The sequence below is a fragment of the Colletotrichum karsti genome (assembly GCF_011947395.1).
Source record: "Colletotrichum karsti strain CkLH20 chromosome Unknown Scaffold15, whole genome shotgun sequence".
In the NCBI taxonomy this organism is placed as follows: domain Eukaryota; kingdom Fungi; phylum Ascomycota; class Sordariomycetes; order Glomerellales; family Glomerellaceae; genus Colletotrichum; species Colletotrichum karsti.
Window position 1 is genome coordinate 1,006,335 of NW_024065915.1, and position 11,861 is coordinate 1,018,195.

The following is an 11,861-nucleotide window of genomic DNA, read 5'->3' on the forward strand; positions in this document are numbered from 1 at the left end:
GCCGACTTGTTACACATGAAAACTAATGCAACAACAAATTTCAACTGTAAACTGGAAACTGCGCGTACGATTTCAGTTTCTAAAATCCATATCTTAGAAGACTCGACATGCTTTCATTCTGCATTTGTGCCTGGAGAGAACGGTAGACTGGCAGTGTTGGAGTCACTCTTACGGGGTTGAGTGAAGAAAATGCGTTGATGTCTTGAATAACATTGATGAAACGCAATGCCTCTTCACCCTTCTCCCCGAAAGATGAGTTTTACCTTGCAACACAGTCCGCGAGGACGTGAAGTCAACACTTGATCATCCATCTCCATGCTTGAGTTCATGTCGGCAGCGGGTCTCGTTTTGTATTTTGAGTAAATCGCCCCCAAGCATGCTCTCATTTCGGCCACAGCCAAGCTTCATGTAACGCTTTGGTTAGCCATTCGACTCGATAGAATCTGAGTCAATAAACTTACTGTTTTCCAATACACGTACGAGGCCCGAGCCCAAAGGCAAAGAACAAGCGTTGTCTTTCGGCAGCGCCTTCGGAGTTCAGCCATCTTTCAGGCACGAAACTATCTGGGTCTGGGAAAACGCTTTCGTCAAGGCGATGCATGCTGTATGAAGTTGATCCAACGATCGTATTCCCCGGAACATGATATCCGTCGATTTGAGCGCCCTCCTTTGGAGTGTACCGCGGAAGAGGTTGAGTCCCGGGGGCCCAGAGACGAAGAGCCTCCTGGATGACAGCACCGAGATATGGCAAGTTTTCCAATTTCTGTCCAGGGTCCGCATTGATGAGTTCTTCGTGCAACTTGTCGACGTGCTCATGCGATCTCGGCTGGGACAGCTCCCAAATCAACCAGCAAAGGGTATCTCCTGTTGTCTCAACGCCTGCCCCAATATGATCAAGGCACTCGGCTTCTATCAACGACTTGCTAAAAGCTTCAAGTCTATTGAGACGGTTTGCCAGCGTAAAGCTGGAGTGACTCCCGCTAGACAGTGATCGGCGCACGAAGCTGCGAATCAAGTTGTCGCCGTTTGCGGTGTTGGTAAATCTGGATAGAACAGCTTCACATAACTTGCCAAAGGTTGGGAAATAATGGGAGAGAAGTAGCGCTGAGATATGAGTTAGCAGCCAATTCCCCTCAACGAAATACTGACTTACTCGCACGCATGCTGGAATAGGACAAGAAACGGATCATCTCCATGTCCCCATCATCGCGGAGTGAGTTTGCTCCAAAAGGATGAAACAGCATTATGGTGACGCAGTCCAGGGCATACGCATGTAGATAGAGCTAAAAGCTGTCAGTTTCAACTGTCCCGCAGGCAACCAAATGTTTCTCAATACATAGATATCAGCTGACTGTCCTTCTGCGCACACTTGGACAAGTGTTTCGGCACGTTCAGCTAGGAATTCAACCATCCCTGATCTCAGGATTAAAGAGTTGGAATACGTGTCGGCGAGTTGCCTCCGTATCTGGCTATGCTGAATCCGCTTCACGTCAGCCGCACAACTTGGAGTTTGGTACAGCTGAAAGCGGTACCCTTTTGTCATCAAGAGCCGTAAACAGATTTCTAAACAAGTCAATATCTGTAAATATTTAATAAGACATCCTCAACACGACTTACATCTGACCGTCCTGCTCGAATAAGCTGTACAACTCCGTCTTTCGAAACTCCCTGTGACCAGAGGTATATATCTGCCGGCTGCTGTGGAACTCGCAAATGATACTTCATTCCGTCCTATCTGCACAACTGGGCCGTAGTTCAGATGGAGTTGATGTACCCATCTTCTCTTCGTACCTGAGAATTCGTGGTACTTGACAAAGGCGGTGGTGAACTTCGAGTACCATGGTCCAGGAATCTTGCTCATGGCTGCGAGTTTCAGATGACGTATCCATAATATCAAAAGCACAAGAAGAAAGATTTGTGCAAACAATGTCAAATGGTCCGATTGCAGCCCTAAGAAGACTGAAAGCCCGCTGTGTCGGTTCATGGCAACGTGATATCTAGTGGCTGCTCTTAGATATCATGTCAAGAAAGAGTAGCGGAAAAAGGGAGTTTGGAATGGAAGAAGATCTTTCAACCAAGCTCTGGGGTCAATGCCAGTTTAAATGGTGGCAGGACCCATTTACAAATAGCTACAACCTGAACGGCGCAGAAGACATTCAGTTTAGGCTGGAGACGTGGCAACCTCACTAAAGGCAGCAATTTTAATGGACTAATCATATTTCCTCAAGTACTATGAGCGGAAAAGCTGAAACGTGACAGTCACAAAACTTCGTGGCTCTATTCTGTGCAATTCCAGTAATTATACCGCACGATTGTCAGCTTGATGGGGTTTATGAAATTGACTCTCAACTTGGTAAAGCTAGCTGAAAAGAGTAATTATACCGCAGTCCGTGCCAAGCTCCCATGGCCATGTTTATGTTCCCGCACCAATCAAGAGCTGCCATCCCAGCTAGTATTTGCTTCCCAACTTGGCACAGCTTTTGAGGCGGGCTCATCACTGCTTAAGTTGCATATCGAACAGTGATTCTCTTGAAGAATGTATTACAGTGCAAACATTGTATAGGTCAGGTAGATTGAAAGTTGAACTAAAATAAGCATCGCTTGTAGTCGCTTATCCGCTTGAGCTCTTCACTAACAGTTTTAATGCTGCTATGTCTGCGATTCATAGCTGAAGACTACCCACGAGGAACGAATAAGTCCAATTGAGGGAAGGATGAAACCTTTGACCTGAATCTTAAAATTGGATTCATGCTGCACAATGCAGCGTCAGCCTTCCTCTTCATCGGTGCCCAGCGGAAACCACATGTGTAGCTTCCAGGTAAGGAGACACAGGGCGGGATGAGAGAAGACGACTTGGTTCTGTTTAATAAACCAACCTACGGGGGACAAATTCGGGCGCACGGACCATTTCCTTCTCCGCCACAGCAGCGGCAGCGAGGTGGACGCTGATTCCAGATGTCACAGACCGGAGTGCCTGAATGACTCGCAGCATTCTGTAACAAAACAGATGCACAATAGTGAATTAGGTTGAGTACGGTTACTGACATGCTGTTCAATATTCGGGGCCACTGAGCCGGCAAGAATATGCCGGACTCTTACGTGACTAGTCGTGAAACCAACGACAGTCAGGCCCCGGGGGCCGTGGTCAGAAAAACTCGGTACGGAGTGCGACACTCCAATTGGCCTCAACCCCCGATGTTACCCCAAAAACTGAGGACTCAAATCCACTAAGAAAGGGAGTGGCGGCATTCAAGCTGACGACATCAGTCGTGACTGGAGTCATGCCGTTTTTCTTAGCAATGGGAAACGCCATCTGTGTGGCCTCATCCACGTGACTGCTGGTTTTCGCTGGGAAGTGGGCTTGTCTCTTTTCTTTATCCCCTGCGCTGACCTCCGATTCCTCCGACCTTCCGTATCATAACTCCGAGCAAGCAATCCGAGGGCACATCAACGAAGTCGATGTCTCAATCTATAAGTGCTCAGAAGGCCGCACGACATTCACAGTCATTGAAAAAGCCTCCATCACAATTCAACTGAGTGGCAGTCAAGTTCACCATGTCGTCCGAAACAGAGTCCTGGCTGTCAAAGCTTGGCGCCGAAAGTGGCTTTACCACCATCCTTCGATCTTGCCGCGACACCAAAGTTCTATGCTTGCAACGCTTCGTGCGACTCTTTGCCTACGGCGCATCTTTTCTCATCCTTGTTCATTTTCTGTCAAGCCTTGGATTCTCTGATGAACGCATCGGATTGTTCATGACTTTGACACTTCTTGGAGATGTTGTCATCAGCTTTCTGCTCACCACGATTACCGACCAAGTTGGCAGACGGAAGATTCTGGCAGCAGGGGCTGCATTGATGGTCATGAGTGGCTTCGTCTTTGCATACTTCGGCAACTACTGGGTTCTGGTTGCTGCCAGTATCGTTGGCGTAATCAGCCCGAGTGGAAACGAAATTGGGCCTTTTCGTGCTGTTGAAGAGTCTGTCCTTGCCCAACTCACAGACAGAGAGCATCGAAGTGACATCTTCGCATGGTATACTCTCTTCGGAAGTGCAGGCGCCGCTCTAGGTACGCTGACTTGCGGTTGGGTTGTGCAAGTCCTCGAAGAAAACGACTCTTGGACAACGGACGAGGCATACCGAGTTGTTTTCATCATTTACGCGGCTCTTGGCGTCGTCAAGCTGATCCTCATATTTGGTCTCAGCTCTGCTGTTGAGGTCGGCCCGCCGAAGTCAAGTAACGACGTGACGCGGCCACTTTTATCGGCAGACTCGAGCAACTCCGAAGATGGGAATAATCCTCAAAGTCCGGCGCCAACAGCACTTCAGCGCTTACGATCCTTATTCCCGTACATCTCACCTCTGTCACGATCAATTCTCTTCCGACTACTTATCCTCTTTTGCTTGGACTCTTTTGCGTCTGGAGTAGCGTCACCATCCTGGCTTACGTACTTCTTCACCACGGTACACTCTCTCCAACCGGGATCATTGGGCACGCTCTTTCTGGTCACGAACCTTCTGGCCACTGTCTCGAACCTCGTTGCTCTTCCTCTGGCACGCCGGCTCGGGCCTCTCAAGACAATGGTATTCACACACCTGCCTTCGGCTGTCTTTTTGTCACTCATACCTCTTCCTGGTCCTGGTCCCTCGGGAACCTGGATTGCTATGGCACTTCTGGCCTTGAGGGCTTGCACGCAAAGCATGGACCAGGCGCCTAGGCAGGCTTTCCTAGCTGCTGCAGTGCTTCCTAATGAAAGAACTGCGGTTTTGGGGGTCGTTAACATCGTCAAGACGTTAGCACAGGCTGGCGGCATTGGTGCAGTGGGTGTCTTGTCTGGCAAGAATCTTTGGATTCTTGCTTTGAGTGGTGCGGGTGTTATGAAGGCTTGCTATGACTTCTTGATGCTGGGGATGTTTTTGGGCTTGAAGGATCGAGAAGAGGGTAGCGGGAAGTCGCGATCTCGAGATGAAGAAGAGTCATAAGTCGCGCAAACTTACTTAATAAGTCAATGCTCAGATGTTTGGGCGCAACTTTAGGTTACTGGTAGAATACATATCTACATAGATCTGTAATACAGAGGTGTCTATTCGACTTTCTTCACACCTTCTCTACGAACAATCGCCTCCAACTTAGACAACTCAAATGTTCTATAAGCGAGTTCGTCAAGCAACCATTCGCCGAATAGAAACCTGCAAATCTTCACGGAAGCCGCCATTCCGCCGGCCCAGAACCAGTTTGTCGCGCCGCCGAGCCATCCACCAAGCCAACCTTCTCCCTTCAAGGCTTCAGCAACAAGTTGTCGTGCGAAGTCCTCGGTGCTGACGGTAGCGTTATTCTGAGAGAATTTGAGACGTTTGGCATAGATCTCTTTAACGCAGGCGTAGAGGGAATTGGGTGGTAGCTCGCGGTTAAGCTTGGCAATCTGGCTCTTCACCGTGCCGGTCATGGACACCATGACGCGAACGCCGAAGGGTCGGAGTTCTTGGCGAAGAGTACGGCTGTAAGAGTTCAGAGCACCCTTGGTCGCCGTATAGACTGAGCCGAAGACGTATGGGGAGATTGAAGAGAGGCTGCTGATCATAATAATTAAGCCTCGGGCTGGGATCAGGAGGTCGACGAAAGCCTGGACCATGGCCATCACGCCAAACACGTTCGTCTCAAATGTCTGCCGAACCTCATCCATGTCAATGTCAGTCGCAGGGACAGTGTGGGTAAGGCCTCTGGAACAAAGTTAGATGCTACACAAGGTTTGGGGTGAGAAGAACATGAGCGAGCAGCTTGTCATCGTCGGTTGAATGGCGGAGGGATGCATCGACTGCGAATGGGGAACTCTTACGCGTTATTCACAAGGAAGTCAAGACGTCCGCCGGTTAACTCGGTGACTTCCTGTTTGCACGCAGCAATGCTCTCGGCTTTGGTGACATCGAGAGCAATCGTCGTCATACCCACGTCGGCAAGGTCCTTCAAGACTTCAGGGCGCCGAGCAGTTGCAATGACATGAAGCCCTATTGGAGATCTATGTCAGCCAAGCATTTCAATTAGACATCCACCCCGCGATTGGGAAAATTTGGGAGTTCACATTCCACCCACCTTTCGCATGAAACTCTCTGGCCAGCGCATGGCCTATTCCTCCCGGGGTGCAACTACGGCATGCGCGTCAGCACTAGAGTCTCCCTTCAGCGATCGATGTAGCGAGTCAGGGGCACTATTAGTGAAAGGTTCCATCGGCCATACCCGGTGATGAGAACAGTCTTCTGGTTCGCTGGGATGCCCATCTTGACGGTCTTGTCGTTGGTTGTTGAGCGATTCGTTGATGTAAACTTGACACTTGGAATAAGACTACGACCAGAGTGCTTTGCTGCTCAGGGGACGAGAGAAAAATCAGGGTCACAGAGGCTTCCTTGAGGCCGAGGTACGTCAGAAATGGGGCTTTGTGGAAAATAACATGTGGGTCATGGAATCCGCGCCCATGTCCGCGGATTCCCGCTCGAAATGTGTTTGTTTGTTATTAGTAATCACCAAATGGGAAATGTTTCTTCTTCTCACTCAGGTCAAAGCATCGGGGTCTCATCAATGTTTCGACTCATAATGAGGATAGCAGGTAACAAAGCCAACTCAACCACACAGCGCGTGGAGTACGTCAGATGTTTCAATCGGTTTCGTGAGCCGGGCCCACCCCAACGGACCGAAACTGCAAACTCCGCATCCGTAGCTTTCGGCCGAGTGAGGTATTAAGGAAGAAAATGGGGCCATGAGAGGCTTGCTTCCCGGAGCTCAGTTACTGAACGTCTTGGAGGGCAACAAATTCAGTCGCACCCTGTCCCGGCAAGTCAATAAACTAGTATCGCTATTATGATCATTTTCGTTGGTGTTTTCCTTACTAGCGTCGTGGTCTTTATTGGTGTTATTACTGTCATTCTCATTGCTTTTGCTCGGCGTCGCTGTTGCTATTCGCGTTGTTATCGCTGATGGTGCTGTCGTCCGTCGTCGTCGTCGTCGTGGTATTGGGTGGGCATTTAACCTTATATTATCATGAATTAAAGCACAGGGGTGTCGACCTTCGCTAGGAGGTGCGCGATCTATGACCTTGACCTATCTTGATTGAAGCCAGCCTCGGATATCCCGCGGAGGTCTCAGTAGGCTCACCGTTTAGGGAGAATACGAAGTACCTGAGTAGGCCGGGGACTGTCGGCCCCAATGGCCGCCCAAACACCTTCTGCTCTTGTTGTCTTGAACCAACAAGCCCGTAAACGCGTATTTCTCATCGATACGACACAGTTCAGCTGCAGTCACATCGTAAACCTGTTATGATCGCGTCATATGTCATCCGCCTGCATGGCTCCCCGCACATCACAATGCGGAGAAGCTGGGGAAATGCCGCTGGGCTGGGCCATTCCCAACTACCGACAACTCAGTTTGCGGGGTTGCCATGCACCCAAACTATTTGGCCAGGTCATACTCAGAAGAATGGTTCGTCCCATTACCTTGATTTTTAATTAAGGCTGTTTTCGCTAAAGGCTTCTTTTCATTAGGTAGCCAAAACATTCGTCCGATGGGATCACATGAAGTTCGCGAGGTGTTTTTTATAGCTGGGCTTTTGAGTAACTAGATGGGATGTCTGAGTCAAGTACCTTATTGAAATCATCCCAGCCGAGCGGATTTCCATAGAATCACGCGAACGTCGTCCCACCTCCATTGGCACCCTGATCAACCCGGATATCCCGACCGCAAGTCTTGACCGCCCCGGAGATCATCAGCCGCCTAAGCATATCGCCCCGTGGGGTTGGAGATCCCACCTTGTTCGTATGGGGACCCCGCAAGCTAAACGGCCCGATCACTAGATCTCGGACAGTGAATGACGAGCTTGACGGGTCAGACGCTCGTCGACGGCATAGCTCCCGCCGAATATAGCTGCCGTGAACCTCAGCCGGCTTGACGAAATGGAACTTGCCACAGAAACTGCTAACAAGGCACGGGTCAATGGGGCCCGAACGACCTCGGTGCATAGAGGGCGAGCTGTCTTTGATATTTTCCCTATAACTATCGACCAGCTCGTCATGATCCTTCTCAATTAAAGTCCCGTTCAGCTTCTCTCGGCTTAACGCTCCTCTTGCCCAGATCTCTGCGACACAATGGCTGTCTCGATCTCCCAGCTATCTTTTGAGCACCATCGATCAGCTCTCGGGATCGCCGAGTCAGAGCCTCGCATCTCTTGGCGATTCGGAGGCAATGCTGTCGACTGGCAACAAAGCGGATACGACATTGAAATTGTCAGAGGCTCAGAGGGATCTTCGAATATCCACAATGTGAACTCTTCTGACTCTCTCTTTGTGCCATGGCCCGAGGTGCCCCTTGCCACGGCCGAATCAGCTACTGTCAGAGCCCGAGCTCATGGACAGCCTGGCCAAGCGTCGACTCCATGGTCTGACTGGGTCACCGTTGAAACTGGCCTGCTCAACAGCTCCGACTGGGCTGGTGCGGTCCCCATTGCGGCCGATAGAGATACCGAGATCGATGCTCCAAAGCGTCCCATTTATTTCAGGAAACCGTTTTCCATATCGGCCAACGTGTCCAGTGCCCGACTCTATATCACCGCCCTGGGATTGTATGAAGCCGAGATCAACGGGAACAGGGTTGGCGATCTGGTCTTAGCCCCTGGATGGCAGTCATACAACTACCGACATGTGTACGATACGTACGATGTCACCGAATTACTCAACACCGGAGATAACGCCATCGGCGTAGTCGTCGGCGAGGGTTGGTTTTCTGGCCGCTTGAGCTACGGAGGCGGTGTGCGAAACAACTACGGAGATACCGTTGGTCTGATCTCTCTCATCGTCGCTACCTTGGATGACGGCAGCACAATCGAGGTTCCTACGGATACAACTTGGCAGGCGAACACCGGCGCGATCCTATCATCGGAGATATACAATGGTGAGAAGTATGATTCGCGACTTGAAGCAGGATTGGCGGGTTGGTCCTCCGCTGCGTTTGAGGCCAATGACTGGCTTGGTGTCAAGGAGTTGCCAGCACCCAAGGGCGAGCTGGCTCCTCCAGACGGGCCTCCGGTTAGACGCGTTGAGGAGAGACGACCTCAGGAGATATTCCAGTCACCCTCTGGAAAGACTCTCATCGATTTTGGCCAAAACCTTGTCGGATGGTTGAGACTTACAGTCTCTGGGCCAAGCGGAACTAACATCACCCTCCATCATGCCGAAGTATTGGAGGATGGTGAACTAGCCTTGCGTCCTCTCCGGGTTGCGACTGCCGCGGACTCTCTCATCCTACACGGAAATGGAAATCAGACATGGGAGCCTCGATTTACTTTCCATGGCTTTCGTTACGCCCAGATTGACGGATGGCCTGAAGAAACCCCTCTGACTCCTGAATCTGTGGTTGCGGTCGTGGTGCACAGCGATATGGAGGAGACGGGCTGGTTCGAGTGCTCAAACCCGCTTCTCAACAAGTTTCACCAGAACGTACGGTGGTCCATGAAGGGCAACTTTCTTTCCATCCCAACCGACTGTCCGCAGCGTGACGAACGTCTGGGGTGGACCGGGGATGCCCACGCCTTTGCTCCGACTGCGAACTATCTGTACAACGCGGCCGGCTTCTTCAAGGGATGGCACAAGGACATCTGGTCGGAAATGCAGCGGAACGATTCAATGGTCGTCCCTTTTACCATTCCTACGATACCGCCTGAGGCTCCTGCCGCGCCAGCTGCTGTGTGGGGCGACGTTGCTGTCGCCAACCCCTTTAATATTTACCAAGCTTACGGAGATCTCGGGCTGTTGGAAGAACAGTACCCGCAGGCCCAGGCTTGGATTGACAAAGGAATAAGCCGAAACGAAGTTGGTCTTTGGAACCGAAGTTCTTTTCAGGTATGTATTTAGGGTGCACCTTCCCTTGTCATGTGTTGGTTGTGGCGTCCTTAACATCTGCGACTTGGGGTTCAGAGGCGCACACATATCGCGACCACAACAATCGAGATGAACAAGATCACCAGCTAATTCATTTAAACTGAAAAAGTTTGCGGATTGGTTAGATCCTTCATCCCCCTCTGATGCTCCTGGCAATGCTACGACCGCAAAGCATCTCGTTGCGGATGCCTATCTCATCCACATGACGGAGTTCCTCGCCAACCTCTCAACAGCCCTCGGTCGCAACGATGCTGCGGAGGAATACAACCAACAACGCATAAATCTGACAGACGAGTTTCACAATGCCTGGATTCAAGAGGGCGCGCTTGCGAATCGGACTCAGACGGCGTACGCCATGGCTCTGGACTTCGACCTGTATACCAACGACGAAGAGCGGTCTGCCGCTGCTGAAACTCTGCGAGAGATCGTGGCAGACAACGACTACCTCGTTGGAACTGGTTTTGCCGGCACACCCCCTCTCGGTTTTGCGCTCCGCAAATTCGGGGCTACGGAGGATTTCTATCGCATGCTGCTCCAGACTCGGGTACCCTCGTGGCTGTATCAGGTGGTTCAGAACGGAACAACCACATGGGAACGCTGGGACAGCCTGTTATCCAACGGAAGTGTCAACCCGGGGGAGATGACTAGCTTCAACCACTACGCGTTCGGCTCAGTTGCCAACTGGATACATCAAGTCATTGGCGGTATTGCGCCTGCCGAACCCGGCTGGAAGCGAATCACGGTTGCACCTGTTCCTGGCGGTAACATCACAAGTTCGGAAGCCAAATTTGTAAGCCCATACGGCGAGGTCAAGGTTCAGTGGTGGTTTGAGAACAACACTGAGGACAACGCTGTTCATCGCAATGGCTTCCACCTGAACGTGCAAATTCCACCGAACACTAGGGCGGACATCACGTTGCCAAATGGGGGAGGGACTTCTGAGGTTGGGTCTGGTTATTATGAGTTCCATAATCCAAGTTACAAATTGGCTTAGAGTACTAAAACGATAACGAATGAGACCAGCTGTTTCATTCTGCTTTTCAACTAATAAGCTCAAAGTGATCCCTAAGTCCCTATTATCCTCAGTCGGCTTAGATATATTATCTATCCCAGTATAAGTGCCCTAACATACCTTCCACGACGGACTCTAGTAGAGTCCATTGAAAACCACACGTTAAAAAAAGTGGAGTCAATGAAGACATGGGGTAGAGTCTATTGAAATAATAGGGGGTAGAGTCCGTTGAGGTTTTCTATAGTAAAATTAGTTAAACCAGTATGTAATAAAAGCTGAGAGTTAGGCTAATTTAGATATCTATTTATCTTCTCTATACTACCTTATTTCAGCATTATCTACTTATAATTGTTTTTACACCTAGTTCTCGTGAGGCTGGTCTGAGCGTAGAAATAGCCAATTAGTAGATAGACGTATTGACCTCACGGCTTAGCTAATTAGACATTCCTTTTAATATTATGTTATATTATTGCTTCTTTCTATTTACTCACTTTCCTCCCTTGTCCCTATAGCCCTCTTCTACCTAGAAGATGGAGCTATTTACTTTTAATACCTAGTATTCTCTTTGTATATATATGATATGTAAGTTTGCTGTTGTTGCTAATGAAGTAGCAACCCATTTATAGACTTAACACCTAGCTATTATAGCCTAGGAGCGGGCTCAAATTATTAGCACTATCTTAAATCTCCTAGGAGTTACTTGCAGCTAGGTCGAGCTGTCATAGATCCAGTTCCTAAGCCCAGCATCTACTCCAATTGAGCATCTAGCTAAGCCATAGACGGATGGCATTTGGTGCCATAGCTGCCACTATGTCTGCTGGTAAGTCTGGAGAATCCAAGAGCACTGCTGGAAGGAGCATAGCTGGAAGAATGACTGGGTAAAAGGTGGCAATATAAAATAAAAGATAGAGCAGCTTTGGGAGGTACTGTG

At 49.9% G+C, this 11,861-nt stretch overlaps 2 protein-coding genes across 2 annotated transcripts; one reads left to right on the forward strand and one right to left on the reverse strand.

The window, feature by feature from the left end:
* Positions 1-3,555: 3,555 nt before the first annotated feature.
* Positions 3,556-4,980, forward strand: CkaCkLH20_05536 (major facilitator superfamily transporter; the record flags this gene model as incomplete). The annotated part of the gene is made up of 1 exon (XM_038888255.1): positions 3,556-4,980. One exon carries the CDS (start codon positions 3,556-3,558, stop codon positions 4,978-4,980), a length of 1,425 nt encoding a protein of 474 aa, XP_038746731.1.
* Positions 4,981-5,081: 101 nt separating this feature from the next.
* CkaCkLH20_05537 (short chain dehydrogenase reductase) lies at positions 5,082-6,273 on the reverse strand (the record flags this gene model as incomplete). Its single annotated transcript, XM_038888256.1, has 4 exons — positions 5,082-5,718; positions 5,835-6,003; positions 6,089-6,141; positions 6,233-6,273. 4 exons carry the CDS (start codon positions 6,271-6,273, stop codon positions 5,082-5,084), a joined length of 900 nt encoding a protein of 299 aa, XP_038746732.1.
* Between the last annotated feature and the right edge of the window lie 5,588 nt (positions 6,274-11,861).